Source organism: Nasonia vitripennis, chromosome 1 (genome assembly GCF_009193385.2).
Source record: "Nasonia vitripennis strain AsymCx chromosome 1, Nvit_psr_1.1, whole genome shotgun sequence".
NCBI classification, from domain to species: Eukaryota; Metazoa; Arthropoda; class Insecta; order Hymenoptera; family Pteromalidae; genus Nasonia; species Nasonia vitripennis.
Genome location: NC_045757.1, coordinates 36,099,247 through 36,121,371, shown reverse-complemented (window position 1 = coordinate 36,121,371; position 22,125 = coordinate 36,099,247). Strand labels below are relative to the sequence as shown.

The 22,125-nt window shown below is 48.1% G+C and overlaps 1 protein-coding gene across 13 annotated transcripts in view; it reads right to left on the bottom strand.

Moving 5' to 3' along the window:
• LOC100679615 (rho GTPase-activating protein 100F) overlaps positions 1-22,125 on the bottom strand; it is a 41,349-nt gene that overhangs the window by 9,068 nt on the left and 10,156 nt on the right. For 7 of the 13 annotated variants that reach the window (XM_031920867.2, XM_031920858.1, XM_031920862.2 and 4 more), the window contains 9 exons: positions 6,239-6,352; positions 5,352-5,555; positions 4,956-5,114; positions 4,137-4,366; positions 3,808-4,072; positions 2,849-2,860; positions 1,320-1,575; positions 984-1,241; positions 92-250 (listed from right to left, as the gene is read on the bottom strand). In XM_031920867.2, coding sequence (XP_031776727.1) covers positions 92-250; positions 984-1,241; positions 1,320-1,575; positions 2,849-2,860; positions 3,808-4,072; positions 4,137-4,366; positions 4,956-5,114; positions 5,352-5,555; positions 6,239-6,352 — 1,657 coding nt within the window. Of the gene's footprint in view, positions 1-91; positions 251-983; positions 1,242-1,319; positions 1,576-2,848; positions 2,861-3,807; positions 4,073-4,136; positions 4,367-4,955; positions 5,115-5,351; positions 5,556-6,238; positions 6,353-7,668; positions 22,099-22,125 lie in introns of those variants that run through there. The other 6 variants (XM_031920861.2, XM_032595800.1, XM_031920864.2 and 3 more) reach the window with 5 other exon arrangements.

Here is a 22,125-nt window from a genome sequence, read left to right as displayed (position 1 = left end):
GTATCTAGATACACACACACACAGTGAGCAGAGACTATATACTATCTCGCGTTTGTGTGTGTGTTGGTGTGTGTGAGTGATGAAGTCTTACCTCGGTCTCGTCGGATAGCGGGTAGTTCGGGAGCCGAGAGGGCTCCGTCGCTGTCTTCCTGATCGATCAGACCCGACGCGACGGTGCTAAGGCCCGGTCTAAGGCTCGGCTGCTGCGGCAACGTCCGGCCGCTACGCGGCAACGAGTTCGATCTCAAGCCTAGAATCAATGCCCAGCGGCGTGTGTCGCCCGACTTTCACTATCCTGTCCTGGCTCCTGGATTTTATTTTCGCTTTTCTTTTTTCCACGCGCTGGGAGAATCGTCACTACTCTGCCCTATGTGCATCGGTGTAATGCAAGAGCTTAGACCGTCTTCTCTCTGGTCGAGAAAATTAAATTTATCGGAAATAACGGGCTGAGCTCCTCTACACATGGATTCTCCCAGTGCAAGTGCCAATGATCGACCGGACAGAATTTAGAACATGGATAGTTTGAAAGAAGGGTCGAGTTTCCTGCGTTTTTGCGGCGGGCATGGACGTTGCCGTAGGGATTTGCGAGCGACGTATGTGAAACTTTTTTCATGCCAGTGTGTCTCATCGCTATTACTCCCATTGTTTGTATTTTTTTCGCTATTGTTTATTGCTATATTATGAATATCTAAGAACTTGCTAAAAACAGACTATCGCAATTAAGTGAATAACGAACACAGAGAGAAATGAATGTAGAAAAAGGAGAGAGAAAAAAGAGAGACAGCTGTGAACGAAACGTTCAGATAATAATCATGTATAAAGTATAAAAAAATTGTTGCATTCGTCGAGGCTGCGCATCCATAATCCCGTCAAACGTGATCACGCGAAAAGGCTTAAAAGCTCCGTTAGGGGATGCGCAGCCTCGAATCCCCGTACAGCTGCACTAAGATACCCCGAGACAACCCATCCAACGAAGCTCTCACCTGTGCTCTGGCCGATCTGCGAGCGCGAGAGGGTTGCAAGATGTGACACCGCACTGCTCTGCGCGGGATTGTTCATGTTGTGCCTGTAGTAGTAGTAGGCCGAGCGCGGCGAGCTCGAGCAGGTGGCCTCGGTGTCGGAGGCGTAGTCCAACGATGGCCTGTGCCGACGAGTCAACGTGCCGAATTGGCCCTGACGCTGCGACGACATCGTGTCATTCTGGGCGCCGTAGCGAGTGCCGTACCGTAACGCTGATGAACCTGTGCATCGCGTCGTTATGGTTTGAGCTCGATTTGGTTAACGATTTTACTCTGGAAATAAAGGCAAGCTCGACTCACCGGTCTTCAGGCTGGACCTGAGCAGCGTGTGCCTCGCCGGTGTCGTGATGCTGGTGTAGTCGACGCGTGGCAGATGTTGATCCGAGCCGCTCCTGGGCATGATGCGTCCGGTGGCCGGATGCTGGCCGTAGGCCGTGGCGTAGTGCGATGCCGAGCTGGGCATACGACTGCCTGGGCCGCCGACGGACTGGACGCCGGTACCCGCGGACATGCGCCGCGTTCCGTTGTTCGCCGTTGGCGGGTAAAACGAGTGTACCTGAGGCACGACGAGGCGACGTTTTAGAAATGCCGCGAGTCGGGCGCCGATTATGAGGTGGCGTGAGATAATGATTTAGAGCTTTGACTCTGTAGAAGCTTTTGAGCCTTAGCAAAGCTTGCTGGAAGGTCATGGAGAGCTCGATAGAGTGATTATAGGTTTTGAAGTTTGAGATGTTAATACAAATCGAGCTTTCTGCGACCAGTTATGTTCACTGCATACGTCTGTTTTACTTATTTTAGATAGGAAATTCGATCAACAAATGTGCAGTTATATTTGGCCCAAGTTAGTGAATACGGGAGTACGCCAAACGGATCCCGAAATACCTTTATTTAAATTTCATCGAGTTTTATCGAGACTCTTATTATATACAAGAGAGAAAGTGAAACAGACGTAGTTTCTCGTTAAAATCGATCCGGTGCTTCAGATTTAAATCTATAGTATAATATTAGCTCTTCAAATGCACGTGCGATGTCAATAATGCTTGATTTAAATCTGAAAGACCAACGATCACGATCGAAGGCACACATTGAATAAAAATCGATGCAGTATGTACAATGCAAGCAGAGAATAAAGAAAACAGACAACGATGACACTTATATATATGATGTAAACATCAAAGGGTTAGTCAACACAAAACTTAGTTACAGCAGGCTTTCGAGCGGGTTAGTTAGTGATCAAAATTAAGGGAGTGGTTCTCTTGCCAAACTGATTAATTATCGATATCATACAAAAACAGTATGCTATATGAATAATTAATCTTCAACTTGATACTGATAGCGCAACACATCATTAATTATATAAGAAACTGCGTTATCTGAAGAAAACGCGTTTACCAGAAACTTTCTCTCCTCCGTTCCTTGAGCATTGAAATAAACTACAATAACGCGGTTAAACTTTTAATTCATCCTCGATTACTTTAGAATATACGAGGCTACTGCTCTTAAAAAAAATAATCGCGTTACACTCCGAGCAGTTGAAACAAGCATTTCCAATATTACTTTTTCGCAAACTTTATCGCGAGATAAAGAGAACTTGCGCAATCAGTGCTCAAAGAAAATTGTACGAGTTTTTAATAAACGCGTTTTCTCAGAGCGCGGTCCGCTTCGCCGCTGCACATCGATTTTTTCGTTCGTCTCTCCCAAGGGAGAAAGAGAGAGACAGCAAATCGAACAGCTGCCGCGAAGTCGAGTGTCCGCGCTTTTAAGCGCATTTCGTTTACTTAGTTATTATACAAGGTCTAGTTATCAAGAAGATTTGTAAGTGCTATTACCTTCGTGAAATCCTGGTTTATTTCAATGGAGCATTCGTTCATAGAACCGACAAGTCCGATTAGAAACTCGTAATCTCAACATTTATAGTGATTTTTTTTTTTTTTTTTGATCGGCCAGCTCGCACGTGTCAAAAACCGCCCGACCCAAAAACTCTTTTTTTTTGCAAAAGCTCCTTCGTCCTTTTGAAATCGACTTGTTTATGCGCCGTGGTCAGTGAAATCGATTTGAAAAATTTCGTCACAGAAACCAGGATGGAATTCGCGCGAGCCACCGTTTTCTTTTGGTCCATGATTATTTAAATATTGATTTTTATGGTCAATCTTCGTCATAGTGATCTTAGAGAGTGGAGGGCAGACACAGTGTGTGGAACGGTGCAAGAAGGTGTGAAAGGTGCTCGATCCACATCGTCTAAGACATCTATGCGTATCACGAAAGAGGCTTCATCTCGGAGCGATTATCTCGTAGAAATTTCTTTTTTTTTAATTCGAAAACAATCCGTCTCTCCGATGAATCCTCTGCCGTTGGTGCAACAAATGAAGGTTCGAGTCTCGTGAAAATCTCTCCCGTGAAACGACGGAATACACAGAAACGAAAATTTAGCAAATACACCATACATGTACTGCCGTGTATACTTGGAGCGATCGGTCAATTCATTAAATTTACACTCGATAACCCGCTGTCCCACATAATATACCGAACACGAACGGCACAAAAAGTGTATATTATCCTCATCGTAGCATCGCGCAAAAACGACTAATGACACACCGAGCCACAATGAATCAAGTTAAAACGGGGAACAAAAAACACTCTACATACCGTCCAGTTTCACGAGAGACTAACCAACGAAAAATTAATGAAAAAAAAAAGAAAATATGAATAAATTCCATAACGACGAAAGGGAAGGACAGCAAGGCACAGCGGGCGTCCTTCCCAATCTCGTGGAATAATGCGATCTCACCTTCTCAGCGAGGCTCTCGAGGGTCTTGGGATAGCCGCGCTCGTAAGGCTGGAAGTGCTGGGTCGAGGACGGCTTGGGCTGCTGAGTGATGACGGGCGGCGGAGGCGGCTGATAGGACCAGCCTATGTGACTCTCCGGCCTGGAGTTGTAGTACAGGTCGCCGTTGCTCGCGCCTATGTCCTGCGTCGAGCCCAGGCCGGATAAGCCCAGCTTCGAGCGCGAGGGAAGCATCTCCCGGCCGTCGCCTCTTCTGCGGTTGCTGTCCCTGGGAAGGATCGATTTTTCGAGTGTGACGACCAGACAGACGAAGAGCGAGAGAAGTAAATTACCTTATGTGGTTGCTGGTGACGTGGTCGTTCTCGTCTTCGTTGAGCTCCTTCTTGATGACGACCACCGGCGGCGCCTTGTGCTCGTTCTGCCGGCTGTGCGAGACGAGCTGGTGCGGCCCGTGCCTTATGGCGAGCACCAGTCGCCTCGGTATCGACATGATGATCACCACGTCGTCGAGGCTCATGTGCGTCACGTCCACGAGATTCACCGCCAGAATCTCATCGCCGACCTGCACGGATCGTTGTTATATACATATACTCGCCGCGACATATGCCATCGAGCGAATATATAACGTATATAGAGAGAGAACTCGTATACGCGCGCGCGTCCGAGAGAATTTTTACGACGAGCTCGAAAGTTTATGTAAAGAGTTTGGTCAGTTTTTCCCGGAAGTTTGACACTTGTTCTCGAACGCGGACTACTCTGCTGGCCCCAGATGAATTTCCCAACTCGATCTTCGGAAAGTCCGAAGAAATTTTCTCTCCTTTCCCGTATATTTTTCTTACCCTCGAGCTTTATGTACTCTCTCTCTCTCTCTCTCTCTCTCTCTCTCTCTCTCTCTCTCTCTCTCTCTCTCTCTAATATCGGATTTCCTCGATGCTTGAAAACATTATTAAAAATTTAATAAAAGCCACGTGTGCAATGGAAAAATTAATCGCATCGTCGTTGTAATAAACATTTTCATATCGTATACTTTGATCGCGGTACCTCAAATGGAAGCCCTCGGATTCGCGAAAAGCGGAGGAAAAATATTCGTTCTATATTCGAGACTCGAGCACAGGACAACAATAATCCCTCAGGCAGAAGGGAGAACCGACCTTCAAACAGCCGCTGTTGTAAACAGCCGTCTCCAGTGCTATCCTCGAGATGAATACGCCGTCGTTCCTATCCACACCGTTGCCCTCCCGAATGTAGAGTCCCAGAGTCTGACCGGGTCTTTTGATGATCTCGACGAAATGGATAGGGTGCTTTGGATCCTGAATAAACAAGAATGAGCCATTTCATTAGGGCATGCAAATTGCGCCGGCTCTACGAGCGTGTAATGTAGCGGCCGTCCGCGCTACTTCTAATTTTCGCGCGATTATCTCGTCGTCGGGAGCGGAGCTTTTGAATTTTTTACGAAATCGCAGTAGAGCTTTCGCAACATTAGCCTTTGATCAAAAAAGCTCCCGACAAAGTATATCTCTCGCGCGGTCCAAGCGAAGCCCACTGACCTGCATGGCGATGAACTTTTTCGCAGCTTCGGAGGCCTGTCTGCCCATCTGCCTCGGCTCGATGACCCTGACGACCATCTCGCCGTGCTTCTCCACGGCCTCGAGGGCCGCTGCCGTTGAGGCGTCATGGTCGTTCTCTACGGTTTCCAACTGCCTGAAGATCTCGTTCGTTATTCCGCTCACCTGCAACAGAGACTCCCTCTCCTATACAATTTCGGGGGTAAATTACAGCCTGTCCTTGCAAGTCCGCGAGACTAGCGAGAGAGAGAGAGAGAGAGAGAGACGGACCTTTTTTCCGAACGATCGATTCGAAGCCCTTCGCGCGCTGATTTGGATAATTAAAATGTTTCCATGGAAATCTACTGTACGTGTTTCGTGTGCGGACTCGTCGGGTTTCTTTTGCAGCTCTCTCTCTCGATTCGCCGAGAGAGAATCGATTCGCTGGAGGAGGTTTAAATGGAAAACAAATTTGACTGTTGATTGAGTGGAACGCGCTCGCGCGCGCGGCTAAAGGGCTATGTATCGAGCGAATCAGCCCGTGCTGCTGCAGTAGTGTTTGCTCGCGGACGATCTCTCGGCGATAGCGCGCATCGATCGGGAAGAAACAAGAATTTTAATAAAAAAGTAGGCAGTACTACTACGACCCGTCGAACAAAGGCTCGTCGTATCGGGAAAAGAGGTATACGTATACAGTCTCTTTCTCTCTCTCGCGTGTCTCGCAACGTTGCAAAATCGAGGGAATCATGCATGCGCCAGTCCGCAGGGACGATGCACACACACCCGCGCGCACTTGTAATTCAAGAAAACTGCCGCAGTATCTTTCGCGCGCGCGTGTGTGCAGCTGCATACGGCGTATATCTAGCGCATGAGAGCAAGCGAGTCATTACCTTTCTGAAGTCTCCCTGAATGACCATAGGGGGAGGCTCCTTGGGGCGCAACTGGTTGACAGGCACCTGCCTCCCCGGACTTGCGCTTATGTCTGTCACTTCCCCCCGGCCCTCCTGCAATCATAAATTTTAAACGGTTTACTACCAGCCTCCTGATGCTTCTATAGGCTTTCATTGCTCCTTCTTACTCGCGCGCGCGCGCGCGGTTTTTCATTGATAAAGAGCGATTTAAATATTCGTGTTATTTTTTTTGTTCGCCAATGTGGGGGGCCTGCAATCGAACCGAATCTATATAATCCCCGGCGGCGGTGTGTCCAGCGGTGCGCAATTTCCCTCGAGCGATCAAATTGGACTATTTAATTTCCGGCAAATCGCGCGTATACGCTATGCGGATTGCCGATCGCGGAAATAACGAATCCATCGATCTCGAAATATATAAAAGTGCAGCGACTAATAATCTTTCATCAGCGGCGATTGATGATTGATTTTTCCTCGTATTTTTAACGCTCGCGACACCTTGAGCTCGACTATTCCGAGCTTTCGCGTGAAATATTAACGCCGCTGCTCGATATAGATCCGCATCTCTCGCACACACAGACATGCACGTATTACACACTCGACGCGGGCATATGCGGCTTTGGACGGTTCAATCTAGTATGCTCCTCTCCCCGCGTACAAATGAACTCTTCTCGCAGTCATGCACACACTGTATATTCCATACACTCGCGAGCACTGGTGTATACTCCTTGACCATCTCGCCTCGGTATGGACCGAACTATACACACACAGAGACGGCTATTGGGTCAGCGATGCACAGTAGGTCGCGCGCACAAGACCCGAACAATGTGGAACAAAGCGAAGGCAGCAGCGGAGGACGTTACCTCTCGGGAGACGGCGCGGACGAGCGCGAGGCATCGCGAGCGTAGCCCCGAGCAGGGCAGCAGCAGCACGATCCAGGCTCTCGAGCCACACATTCGTTGGCTGCTATAAACCGAAGAATCCTTGCTGCTCTTCACTCTCCGATCGCTGCAGCGCTGTCCGAGCGATGCTTCGGCCGCACAGCTAGCCCAGCATCACACACACACACACACACACGGGCAGATGAAGAGAGCAAGAGAGAGCAGTGCACCGTGCGTACACACGCCGTGCGCGCTCCCACCCCCTTCGCAGCGTTCAGTAGTAGCGGCAGCTCGCGGAGAGTGAGGAGTCGCCCCCACCCCCGTGTAGCGCCCGGCCGAGCGTTCACCTCTCGCGCTCCTACACACACACACACATACACGCGCGCACACACACACTAGGTTGCATTCCACTAGGAGGATCTTTAGGCCAGTGCACGTTGATTTCTTTCGCTTCGATGGAAGAGAGTGCAAGTAGAGAGAGAGAGAGAGAGAGAGAGAGAGAGATAGAGAGAGAGAGAGAGTCATTTTTACCTTGCGGGAGAAGAAACAGCCCGTGCCACCCCTGTCGCACATCCCGGAGAGTGGAAAGAGTGGCGGCGGCAGTCCGCTACCCCATGTTGCCTGGCTAATATGGCGGGAACGCGGCCGGTGGATTCGTGTGCCGCCGCTCTGTGCTTGCGCTCTCTCCGTGTCTCGCCGTATAGCCTCGTGCGCATGCGCGCCCCGCCAGGTGGCGCTCGCCCCGCTCTCTCTCTCTCTCTCTCTCTCACCCTTCAACCCCCGTGGATGTGGACGCGAGAGGGAGGTTGGGTATGGGCTATCGACCCGGCGTGACGTCACCTCACACCCTCGAGCTTCTTGGGGGTTCTCTCTCTCTCTCTCTCTCTCTCTCTTTCTTCCTTTTTTTCGGGGCTTGATCTTATTTTCCGCACGTTATGCGCATGCATCCCACTTCCGAGCTTTTTCCATCCCCCTATACAGCCTAGCGGCCGAAGTAGCCGGCTCTATGTGTGCGGACCTGCGGCGGACGGGCTGCAGTACACAGGTGTGTGCGCGTATACTGGATGTGTGTTCAGGTGCGCGGCTCGTTCACGCAGAAGTTCAAACATACACGGCAACTCGCGCACGCACACAGGGACGATTGAACCGCGAAGCGCGTACTGGCCACGCGCATATTTATATATACTCCTCGGGACAGTCTTTGATCCCGGCAGGTCTAGACGCTCGCTTCGTGGAAATTAACTTTGGTATATGTGCGCGTTGCTCACAGCGGAGAGATTTACACGCGCTAAATGAGCGAGCCGCGAGAGCTTTTACTGTTTCGCGCGCGGTTATCTCTCGGAATTTACACTCGGGTTCGCCTCTTATTTTTCGGAGCTCTATATGTAGCGGCGAGATGGAACGGAAGCTTCTCGTTGCGGAAAAGACACCGCACGCTCGTGTTTTTCCGCTCGGCGTGTTGGCACATCATGATTGCCACTCGAGTGAGAGAGAGATGCTGCGGCTTCTCGTTACATCGCGAAAATTCAATTACCGACGCGCCTTTGTGGGCGCGCGTAATTTAATTTTCCTCTTCTCGCGGCTCCTTGGGGGCATCTCTCTCTCTCTCTCTCTCTCTCTCTCTCTCTCTCTCTCTCTCTCTCTCTCTCTCTCTCTCTCTCGCACTCGAGCATCGATTTTTTTCGCCTCCGCGTTTCGCTGAATTTTCTCTACGTGTGTCCGCGACTCGGAGTTAATTGCTTTTCTCACCCCTATATTGTTCTCATCGATTTCGCGGCGTGCGTTACACATACTACGTGACCAAGTCGCGGATGGAGTATAGTTCCTAGAAAAAAAGGACGAGAGTAGGCACTTTTTTATTCAGATTCAGCGGAAAAGTTTCTTCCCCGAGATGCGCATCCCCCGCGACGAGAAGAAGCAGCAGCGGAAGAGTTGGATCTTTCTCTCCCCGCGAATTACGCCCCGTGGAAAACGAGCGGAGCATAAAAGCTATATCCGCGATAAAACTAAGCGCCCATACTCTTGGTGCGATGTATGCCTTTTTGTTTCATTGGGATTTTAATCGCGGGAGCTTTGCGCGAATATGTACGGCTTTGCAAAGAGCTGTAATTTTCTTCGGCCCGTAATTATACGCCGCGGCGATTTGTCCTTTGCTACAATCAGCCCTCTTTCACTCTCGAGCTTACAAGATTACAATTGCGCAGCGGCGGTCCCGTGCTCGGCTGCGGCAATCGGAGGGACGTTACAGCACTAATTGTATTTCCGGCTCTGTATGAGTATCGATTTGCAATATCGTGCGCTTCTTGCGCTTACAACCTTTCGCGTTTTACGGCTCTGCTGCAGCTTCGAATCAAAGCTTTATCCGATATACCGTAAACCGTAAAAAGCTCTCTATACCTCTCTCTCCCTGTAAATACCACGGGGAGTATACGATTTCGAGAGAGGAGAGTCGACGTCAATTTTTATTCCGCGTTGAAAAAAAAAAGGTAACATACGAGAAAAGTCGTCATTCACACCAGGGCGATTCATCGCGACGTCACGCTCCTGAAACGCCGCTGAATCGTGTAGTACCTGTAGTACACACGTCCTAACGATTGCGGCCGGTGAGAAGTGGGGGTGTACGTATACACACAGACGGGAGACGTCGAGATCAAGTAGTAAAGGCCAATACGCAGGCGTACGAGAGCAGAGCAGTATGCCGTGAATTAAAATCGAGCCGCGCAAGCGCATCGCGGAGGAGCCAAGAGTGAGAGAGAGAGAGAGAGAGAGAGAGAGAGAGAGAGAGAGATGATGATGTCGAGGGATTTCGTGTGTGTGCGTTGCGGGATCGATTTTTTCTTCCTATTTTGATGGATTAATTATGAGCTTGCGCGGGAGAGGGAGCGAGGTGAAATCGTTATGAGATGGGGTGGTTCCGTTGTGTTTTGCCTTTGGTTTGCGTGGAACGCTATGATGAGGGAAGAAGGTTAGAATTGGGGTATACGCGTATGCAGACAAGTTGTATAAGAGCATAGGTCGATTTGCTATTTTTATAGAGATTGCAGGTGCATCTCTTTAGTTTGCCATCTCCTCATTTGTTAATCTTTACGTTGTGTTACATGCACTACGTTTATAGCCGATCAATGCATACATATTCCCGTTTCATCCTTGAAATAGCAGTGTACTGCGCAAGCTTTATTCATGTACTCTCTCCATATCCAAAAATAAAAAAGTCATAGCAGAAGCTATCCGTGTACTCCCGTTTTTCCAATGAAAATTTCACAACAAAGAGTAAAAATACTGCAAACAAAGCAGCAGCTCTCCACTACTACAGCGTAACTTTTTCATTGAAGGGCTTGCCTTTCATATTTCATTTCGGCGTATGAAAAAACGCTTTTCGCGCTGCCCCATGCAAAGGCGAACGATATATATATATAGAGAGTGAGAGAGAGGAAGATTAAAATCGCTCCATCGATCAGGTCCGATGAATCGAAAAAAGGCGTAAAAAAAGAAAGATCCTCTGAAAAATGAACGTCATCCGAGAGCCACTCCATCTAGCCTTTCCCGGCGTATTTAAAACCGGCGCTGTAAGGGACAGGTCGAACCTAATCTCCATCGGCCTCCGCGAGACGGATATACTATACATGCGCAGCCCATAGTATAGCAGTAGGCCCAAGAGAGCAGCAGCAGCAGCGTCGATCGATCTATTTGCTCGAAAGAACCGATAACGATGACGCGACCATTAGTAACCTTGGAAACCATTAGCGTCGCGAGCGCGCGACTTGTGTGTGTGTGTATACACGTATACGTGTGTATCCAAGCCAAGTGCGGGAAAACTAATCATATTCGCGAGAGAGAGAGAGAGAGAGAGAGAGAGAGAGAGAGAGAGAACGGCGCAACGCCTATTAGCGGCTGCTCCTCTCTGCCGCGTATAACCCGCAGCAGACAAGCTGTTGTGATGCTAGCAGAGGATGAGTGGATGGAGAGGAGCAGCTTGTTTTGGGAGGCTTTTGTTTTTTTGGGAGCGAGGGTGAGGTTGTTAGCTCGGCTACGATGGTTTTTCGAAGGGCTACAGCGCTTTTTTCTCCAGTAGCGGCAATTTACATGGTGATCGTGTTTGGATTGGTGTGTTTCGAGCTTTTCCTTTTGGAGGCTTGCCGATCGTTACCACAATAACGCCCTTGATACGTCAGAGTCGAGCTTTTTTTCTCTCCCGATTTCGAGCGAGTACGTAAACTCGAAGCTCGACGCGCGAAAAATCGACGTCAAAAAAGGGCTCGTCCTCCGTCGTATACGTTCGAATTAGACAAAATTTCCGAAAAATTTACGACTCCTCGTGTCCTACCTGTCTGCGATGTGTATATCTGAACGAACTCCATATACGCCGAAAAGTTTCACGGGGACGAATCGTAAATTTTTTTATCGGCGGCTCGTTAAAGCGTCAGCACAAAGTTATTACGCGACATGAAAAGAGGGATCGCGCGCCGACTCGTAAAATTCGGCTGGGATAAGCTGAAGAAGAAAAAAAACGTGTATATAGGTACGTTCTCGCGCTGGGTGAGCTAAATTGAAAGTCCCCGTTTTGTTCTTCGAGAGAACGGAGTGGCTCACGCGAGGCATCGATTTTACCGCTCGACTTATTATACGCTAAACGAGCAACAAGTTTCAAACAATTCGACGAAATAAGCCGATTCACTATATGCGCATATACACAAATAACTCGTAGAGTAGTATAGAGAAAGCTGACTTATGCAAAACGGAAAAGTTCCCATCGCTCTCTCTCTCTCTCTCTCTCTCAGCCAGAGAGAAATCCTACTCCGACGCATAAATCGAAGAGTCGCATCTGCTCGCGAGAGATGCACTAAATTATTCACTACGCTCTCGTCCGTAAAACCCTCACCCTCGCACAGTGGCGGCCGTTAAAAACCTCGATACTCTAACTTTTTTAATTGCGTCCGAGAGAGCCGCGCTCCGTGAATTGAAATCTTATCAACAAAACGCAGCAGCAGCGGCTTTCAATTAAACAGCTGCGCATCAGCGGTGAAAATTAGAAATTCCGCGTAACGACGCGGCGACTCCGAAAATTTATACTCTATCGGAATTCGCAAGTTTTAATGGCGAGGACTGCGTTAAATTGGAGCTCGCGATATAAGGGCGTTAAGTGGGGCTTCGAAATTCTGCGGCTCTCACGCGCGCGTAATGAGCGTAAGTATGAGTAACGGCCTTATGTAAGGAAGTCGAGAGAGAGAGAGAGAGAGCCAAACTTGACTTCCAACGCCGTTTAAACTTAGCGGCCGGCGGGGGATCGATAGGTGCGTTTTTTGCGGTAGTTCTATGGGGGGGGGGGGTGAGTCGGTGAATATTTTTTTTACAGGAAAATTCACGTTAGCGTATAAAAAAAGCTGTGGGATTGAAAGCAAATGTTTGCGAGCGAAATCAAATCTACATATTCATCGATGGGAAAAAATTCGAATCAGTGGAAAAATCGCCCTCCGATATTATATTTCGGCTTCGAAAGTTTTTTCATTGAAAAGCACGCACTCGCGCGGCGATCCGAAAATTACGAAAAATAACGCTCGTTATCGCACTCGTCAAAGCGTGCGTATGAAATTTCGGGGAAAAAAAATTCCCACACTTTCCTAACGCAATTTAATCAGCCATCGTCCCTGTAAATCCTCTTTATTCCTACACGCAGGAATCCTCTCGAAAAACTTATTTACAAGAATCGCATTACCGCGCGCAGCATCAGCCACTTGAAGCATAGTAGAGCACAATACACACACACACAAACACCGGCTGTGTAATACCATTATTATCAAAGCGCCTACGCGCGCGAAACGAAACGTCTCGTCCTCGCGAAACTCATCCGATTACCAAGGAGCTTATGGGCCGAGACTGGAAGAAGAACAAAACGCCGCAGTTTGCCATCCGATAAGGCGATATACACACGCGCGCGTGTGTATACATAAGTATAATACACACGTAGAGGGAAACGCACACAAAAAGTAGATGTGGGGGGACACGACAAAAGCTCGAGAAGACGACGACGAGGGTCAAGTGCGAGAGTCGAGCCATACGTCCCTGGCCGCTGCCGCCGCCGCCGGCAACGTGTTATGTACGTGTGTATATAGAAGGGGAGGGTTAAGCTCGATGTAGAGGGAGAGATGCTGGCTCGAGTCGATTTACCTTTTTGCCCGCGCGTATGTGTGTACAGAAATGTATTTTCGCTGTTTAGTTCTTTGCGAAAAGGCTTTGCACGTTCGACGATGACGCGAGCTTTCGATTCGAATGTCGCGCGTTTTCGAAAGCCGCGCTAGCGCGGGAAAATTCGAATAATCCGCTATGTGTACGCGCGTTATTGCGTTATCGAATCCCTCTATAGGCAAAAAGCTCACGGACGTGAATTCAATAATCTCGCGCGAGCGCGTTATATATAGGCAGAAAAGCTCCGGTATGGCGGACCGTTCGAGGGTACAATTTAAGAGCGGGAACATCGCCGAAGAATTTCGAAAGGCAGGATTCCACGCGTCTGGAGGTCAACGCTTCCTTATGCATACCTGTATAGTACCGAGATATCTTGTGTATGTTTACTCTCGCGAAATAACGCTTGAATACACGAAAACATTTGTGCTGGTATAACTGTCATGTCACGTGTGATTTGTACACGCGAAATTCCGGGGAAAAACAAGCTAGACGCGATAAAATGCTGATTAGCTTACGTCGCGAGTCGGATGCGCATGTCCAAACGAGATTAGTCTCTAATTTCAAGCTCTGAGCTGAGAGAGACAGATTTTTGCGCTTCTCTGACAATCAACCTCAATGAGCTTTTTTCCTCTGCGCAAGCTCGTATGCCCCGTAAACAAATTCAGAGGTGAATAATTAGCTCGTTCACCACTACGGCAAAATATAGTAGTTCGTTAAAATTATGCAAAGTCATCCGGCGTTTAATTGATTGACCAGCACGTTTATTGGCGCAATTAAATTTAATATTACGAGAGCCGAGCGTCGGGGAATAGACGCGCGAAAGGCAAACAGTGTAATTCTGAGTCATTAATTTCCGATTACTTTTACGCTCCGCGTACACACGAGCACATTTGTTTTTCGAATAAACGCGCGAGCGCGGAATCGTTAAAATATTTAGACCGTAATGCGCGTTTGTATAGTATATTCCAATTAAGATAATATATACGCGACGTGTATGCGCACTCGAAATCCCAGTTTTTAAAATGAATAAATTCAAGAGTTACACTGCACTCGTAACCCTTATATACAGACTCTTTTATTTTTATCCGCTTCTTTCGTATTCCTGCGCGATTTCCATACGCGTCGCTGAAAAATGTTGGATTTCATTTAAATTAAATTAAACCTGCAGCGGAGCAGCTCGTGCCGTACAACGAGATATAAATTATCGTCTTCCTTTGTACACATCGACTCGACGCAACATTTTCCGAGCGGATCGGTCCATTGTTGCTCTGCGGCGGCGAATCTTCTTATTGAAATTAACAAGCAACATACTGCACTCACCGGCGAAATTTCCATTTTCAACGCGGAAAATGTTATACGCGGCGCATATGGCTCTAGGAAATTAATCTGCATATCCTTTGTTATCGGGCGGCCCGAAAGATTTTATACATTTAGTCGGGATTTACGTTATTCCGCGGTGTGAGAGTGAGAGAGAGAGAGAGAGAGAGAGAGCTTGGATTAATTGAAGTGTAGCGGCAGTCGAGCGGCACATTCGCGGCGAGAATTAAATTTGATCTACTCTCGCGCGTAAAGTTGAGAGCTTTTATTCAGAATGGTCGCGCGCGGGCTGTGCATAACCGGAAAATTGCGATGATATCTTTTGTAATTTCCATTCGGAACTGCGCCGATAACAGTTTGCCGTACATCTGTATCAACTATGTACAATACACCCGATAAACAAATTCACACCACTGCAGAGAGCTAGTTTCTACTCTGTTCCTCAAGAAAAAAAGAGATGCACGAGAGCACAACACCCCCTGCGGCGTGTAGTCCCCGTAGCTCTCGAGGCGCTCGAACACCGGCCGAGAAAGAGAGAGAGAGAGAGGGAGAGAGAGAGAGAGAGAGAGAGAGAGAGAGAGAGATGCTGGTACTTCGATAAAGGAGCAAGTCTCTAGACTCCCTCCCTCCAGAGCCTATAGGCCCTTTTATTTCGAGTGACGCCTACTTTCGCCGAGCTCTAATCGCTCTCTTCTCCTGGCCGGCATCTCCCAAACTCGAAAAAAATCTGAATCGCGAAAAAATCAATGCTGACCCCCTTTCGCTGCTGCTCGCGCTTTTTTCGTCCGTTCGGCTCGCTGAAAATTAACGGCTACTGCAGCGGATGTAATGAAGTTTTCGGAGTTTGTATCGCCCGCGGTAATTGTTTTTTTTCACAATGAAGCTGGCGCTGCCGCTGTTTTCGTTCGATTCATCGAGATTTTTATTTATACGGCGAGCGAGCGATTTAGAGCGAGTTTCAAGCTTTTATGAGAGTTCTCGCGCCGAGCGCTTTGAAAGGCTCGTTTTTTTTGCCGATCGTGAAACTGGAGTTTCATGGGATATTCAATCCTTTTCACTGCGTGTTGATAATTTTTATTCTCGCAGGCTCTAGTGGCGCTTCTTGTGTTAGTTCGAATAGTCGCGCGAGCCATGAATGCCATGAAAGTACCCGCGGTATACTGTACGGCAGATCTCATTATCGCGTATCGACTATAGCGTCGTTACGTATTCCGAGGCTGATCACTTATGACAGGTCGATAGGTCAGCTAGTACAGCGTCGTTAATAAACACATTGTTTCCCTGACCCTTTGCCTTCTCGTTTATATAGCCACGTTACAACGAAACCACGAGCCGTTAAAACAGTAGCACAAAGTATTCAGAGCATGAAAAGCTGCGAGAGAGTTTCTAAAGAGCTGCGCCATTTCGCAGGAAAAAAGCTCCGACGCATCAGCAGTTTGCAAAAACAACTCCACGAAGCGAGGAAGCCTCTCGACTTCCGTAATCTCTTCTCCGATATTATCCACGAGTCCAAGGGAGAACATCCGCAAAATCCATCCGCGAGCCAATAAGGCAAAACATCTCATTGACAACAGTTCACGAGCAGCTTCGCGAAAGGGAAGGATGTAGGTATACAGATTGCTCGGTCAAAATAGAAAAAAAAGGGCAGCAGCGGCAACCGATAGCACAGCGGAACATCGATATTCGAAACGTCACCTCGCGTCCCAGATTCGGATTAAATCCCTCTGAAAGAAACTCGGGGAAGAGCTTGTCGAATGAATAATACACGTATACGTGTGTGCATGTGTGCGTCTGTGCCTGGCTCTAGTGGCCGCGTGCGCAGTCAATAATTAAAAGGGGCTCTGTTAAAAATAAATCGTGAACGAAGAGGAAAGAGCTGAATTCTCGGCTGCAGGCTGCAGTAATCCGCTCGGTAGTTTTTGATTATTACGAAAGGCATTTTTTCATCATTATAATAATACGTATACAGCTGCGGGAAAGCTCGTTTCATTTCGGTGCGAACGCGTGTTTACGGCTTTATTCAAAACTAAATCCGCGCGCGAATGCAATCCGGAAAAGAGATGGAAAGAGAAAGAGAGAGAGAGGAAAAAAAATGAAAAGCCCGTTCCAGATTCCAGGTGATATTCCAGCGAGATAATTGCGGGAATCAAAGAGAGACCTCTCCGGCCGCAATTTCAGTTTCGCCTCATTTCCCGGCTCACCCTCTGCAGCCTACCGTTTTTTTTTATCTCGGCCCATACTATGCTCTATACTCTCCGCTCGTATATGAATGTGTGTACAGCCGCAGACGCGTACATGGTCCAGCTTTTATTCCAGCCGCTGATCTCTTTGACCTATGGCCCGACTTATTCTTCAGTCTCGCGAGACAGTTGTGAATTACCGCTTGATCATCGCGTGACCTAAATCGAACATCTCTCCCGTGTGTTTAAGCGCGAGTATCGACGATATCGTTACTTTCTGTAACAATTATTATACTCTCCGAACGCTCAAGCGAAGCCTCTAATTGCGATGCGTATACAATTAGTCGCCGGATCGAGCGTTCGATATCGTTCGGACAAATTGATCTAATATAATTGCGTTACTCTATTTTCGAAGCTTCCATCAATTTTCGAGGTATACACTCGAATCCCTATAAAGTAAAATTTTGACAAAGTCTGGAGAACCGTAAAAATTCACGCGGCTGCATTGTGTCGGGCGAAAATAGCCTTTTTTCCACGCAGAGACATGACTTTTAGTTCTTTTGATATTCAAAAAGCCCACCGCCGCCGTCGCGCGTTCAATAGGGGGCCGACGAGAGGGAGAGGCTAATAAAATTGCGATCTGATATGAATTCACGACCATTGTTATTCAAAGCCGGGAAACTGAAGGCTCGATAAGCCGAAAGAAATATAATCCGGTCTTTCTTTCAGTCTCATCGAGATACCTAAAAATACGTATTTTAATTAATTGCCCCAAGATATTCATCGCCTGCTCTCCCTCTCCCTCTTGAGGCGACGGAAAAGATCGCTAGACGTTTAACGCAGAGCGACGGTTTATTTTAATCGCACGGTTTCGTTGTCATGGTTAATCGGGAGCGGCCGCACTATTTGATTAGCCGCATTTACATGCTCTATCCGGTAAACCGCAATTAGCCGGTTTCCTGATCATTGTATTGTTTCGACCGCCCTTTGATCCGCGACGGCTATTTTATTCCCGCTCCGAAATCGAATCGACTTCGAATGTACAATCACACCGTTGATACGTCGGAAAAAAAACAACGTTTTAAATCCAGCCTACAAGAGCAGAAAATTTTCACTCCCTTCGTCCAGACAGGCGCGAGTCTTTCTTTTCCCGGCGCCTTATGTACCTCCCCCGCAAGCTTCGCAGACTACTCGCAAGAAGTCATAACCTGGCGCGCGCGGGATTTACGAGGGTCCAGGTCCCGGGACTTGAATTTCGTAGAGCATCGACCGTAGTATAGACCCCGACCTACCTATATACACACACACATATAAAATACACAGCTCTCTCTCTCTCTCTCTCTCTCTCTCTCTCTCTCTCCGGCGAGAGGAGCGACGATCGTAACGCGCGTTAACGAGTGCCGGCGCTGCGGCCTAATGCGAAATCAATATCTAATTATCTTTTGACAAGCTCCCGCGAATTTCGTCCTTTAAACGACGGGATCCCGCTTTTTTCTCCTCCCCAACCGCTCTTTTACGCTGTATAATTCAGAGGCGATCGTTAATTTTTTTCTCCAAGTTTATACACCGGATGAAAAAGAGGGCGTATAATCCGATCCGCCGAATTAAAGCTGCAGTGGCTCTTTTCTCCCAGAATCAGCCGCGTCGAACTTTCGAGACTGCGGCGCAAACACGATGGAGCAACTTTGCGAGTTTCTTGCATTGAAAAGCGCCTAAACCCTGTTACACTAACTCAACTGTGTTACACGCGCGCTTGCGCGAAGAAAATACGAACGAGTTATCGCACACACGCGCGGAGGAAAGGTCGCGGCCAATGCGGACTCTGTGTCTCGCGGCCCTTTCGAATCATCGTGCATCTCGCACATCGGATTAATTATACGCTCGCGCGCGAGATAATTGCCGAATAAACGCGGCGTTATTACATGCGAGGCGAACGCTCGGCAACGATGTAACAATCGCGCGTGTAACGGCAATCAACAATCCCGCGATTTCATTACACACATCGCGTTTAAGTTACTCCGTACGAAATTACATCTCTAATTCACGGCCATTAATTCCCCCCCTTCTCTCCCTCTCTCTCAGCACAGTTCCAGCAATTTCACTCGTAAAAACTCGCGCGCGCACCTATATATACACATTTTAATCAACAGAACAATTAGTACAAGGAAGAGAGAGAGGACCTCTGCTCCTCGATTTTCCTCCTACACGACGGCCCTCTCGTACAACACGAGAGAAAGAGAGGAACAAAAAAATAAAAGGACGAGGTAGTCGCTCGCTTGCACACACACACGCCGAAACCGGAAATCCATTTGAGCTTCGACGCGTTTAATCTCGGCGGAGACATCGGCGCGGAGCTGCTTCCGATTTTTTGCCACTGCGCTCGCGCTCGTGTCCGACACGCGCCCGGCGATTCATCAAGTGCAGAGCAGCGTATGCTGTTACCTTTTTTCCCACCACCGTCGAGCTTTACAGCGCGTATAAGGAGATTTTCGCGTATAAGCGTAAATGGATTTCGCTGTAGTACGAGAGAGGGCCGTCGTGTAATTTTTCAATATCGCGTTTAAAAATGAAAATTCGAACTCGCCCAGGCCAGCAGCTCTCTTCGTAATTACAACGGCGAGGGTATCTCATCGGGAAGAGAGAGAGGGTATACGTACGTACACCAATAATAACTCGGATCGTTAGGCCAGTGCAGCAGGAGCGCCGCTGGATACGGGCTTGCATTAAACATTGTTATCGCCGCGGGCGCTAGAAAATTAAATCTCGGACATCGGCGGCGGCTCGCTAGTTTGCCAGAGGGATTATAGGATCGATGTCTTCGAGAGCTTCTTGGGGCAGCTTTTTATTCTTTGCGTTTTAAGAATTTTCGAAATGTTATTATTACACTCGATATATCGCTCGGTAAACATAGCGGAAAAACCGAGCATCGATTCGCGAGGATCGTGCGCGCTTCCTCTTCAATAATAAATGTACCGGGGAGTGTACGGTTGTACGGCTAGAAATAGTCGTTCCAATTAGATTATGATTTCGTAACCTTATTCGGGCGACTCGATTATAGCAAAGGTTGACTCGGGTTCATGCGGTTACTATATAAGTAGTACGACTCATCGATTTTCCCGCCGTACGATTGACTCTCGTATAATGGATAGCGTCTCTCGCTGATTCTCAATCTCATTACGCTTGTACGAGAGGGAGAGACTCGGGGAGCAGATATTTTTACGACGAAAAAAAAGAACTTAGACATGGAAATGGAAGAAACGGCAAATTGCGTAAATACCAATTAGAGTCTACCGATATACACGGGCAAGGACATATCTCAAAGGTAAACGTATATGTATAGCTGCACATCATAAAAATACCCTGAGTTACAGCGCTGCTCCAAAGAGAATTGTAGCAACGTCGAGGAGCAACATCGAGGGGGAGAGGCAAAGCGTAAAATTGAAAATGCAAATGCGCGGAAAGAATTTTCTGAAAATTTACTATGCAAAGGGAAACTTTGCATTAAAACATCTTGTTTATACGTAAACGTGCAGAGAAGATACCTACTATTTACAGTACATAAACCAGGGGTAAAAACAACGATTAATTAAACGTCCAATCGCACGATTCCGCAAGTCGTCGACTTTTTCCAATTCTCTCTCACACACACAGGACTAAGAGACAAAATCGATGTCTTCCGCGAAGCAGCTGGTGGATGCGCGCGAATTCTCTCGCAAGCGCTTGTTTGGAGAGAGCGCCAATGGCCGCCGCCGCCGAGAAATATTATACACTCCTCCGTAGCCACAATCCAGCGGATATTTTACGAAACTTCCGGTTCGCGTGCTGGGCACGTACTATACATACAGCCCCCCGTGAGGAGAGAGAAACTAAACTCGTCCATAAACATGCTCGAGCCTGCGCTCGTGTGTCCGCTGCATTCACACGGACGTGGCAACAGAGAGCGTCGTCGTCGTCGTCGTCGTAAAGAGCTTTCGCGGAAGCTCGTATACGCGGAAATCGGGGAAGGAGCGTAAACTCGGCTTTCGCGGAATGACGCACATGCGAATTTTACGCGCGCGTGTGCAGTGCGCGAATCGATGGCCTTTTTCGAAAATTGCGAGAGGTGATTATGGCCTAGTGTGTGGCGAGAGAGAGAGAGAGAGAGAGAGAGAGAGAGAGAGAGCACTTCATTATTCATGCCGAGTTTACGCGCGCGCGCGCGGGGCAGCTAGTTTTTTTACGAGCCGCGAGAAAATAAGTCGTTGCGAGCTTGCCGGAATTTTCATTTTTCCGCGAGAGACACTGCCTCTGTCGATCGCGTCTGTGAAGAAAACTTCTGCATAACGCGCGTAGAGACACAAAGGGGAGAGCATTTATGGAAAATACGCCGAATTGGAATCCTCCGGTGGCGCAGAGCGCTAGTAATGAGGTTCCCGTACTACTGGTGCAGGCACGAAGGGAATAACTGTAAAAAGCCACTTTACCGTTCTGCTAAAGTCGATTCTCCCTATAGTTCCTTCGCTTCCTTTCGCGCTTTGTCTGAGACGCTCATTTTTTTTCGACGCTCCGCAGACACACACACACTCGCGTGTAATATTCCAAGTAGAGAGAATCGATATCGATTCAGCTTTGTTTACTCCTTTTCCGAGAGTTTGCGCGCGTCTCGTAAAAGCGAATCTGCGCGATTTATGGGCGCGCATGACGCCGCAAACGGTACTTCAATTTGCGGAATGCGTCGTCGCAGCTGGGAAAAAAGCTGCTGCGCCTTCTTATTCAATCAATTAGGCGAGATAGCTATAGAAGCCGATGAAAATAAAAGGAAATTATCAGTGTTATTTCTCTTTCCGCGAGCGCAGAAATACCGAGACGCTCTGCCGCATTCGAGATCGCGCCGCCGGGAAATAGCTGCATCGCATTATACGCGGGAGCTGGTATTCCGAGAGAGGCGCTCTCGATTCTAATATCGCGCCGGATTAAAAAATTCAATATTTTAAAAATCGAGAGCGAAGGGAATTCGCTCGGTCGTAACGCGATCTCCTTGTTCGAGTCAGACACACTTCAGCGGATGAAAACTGTTATGTATCCGTGGCTCTCTGCGGAGGGAAAATCGATATTTTTCGATGGCCCATTTTCCGCGCGCACATCGGGTCGGTCCTCTTTTTTTTCCTGTCGAGAGTGCCCCAGGAATTCCACCGCAGTGGGAAATGAAATTCCTTTGAGTAAGCGCTCTCGATCTGCATTTTTTTAATTTTTAACCGTCCTTCACGTCGGGTCGATTGGTTTCGACGACTTTTCGAAAAAGGAATTGAAAACCTTGAATGTGTTATGT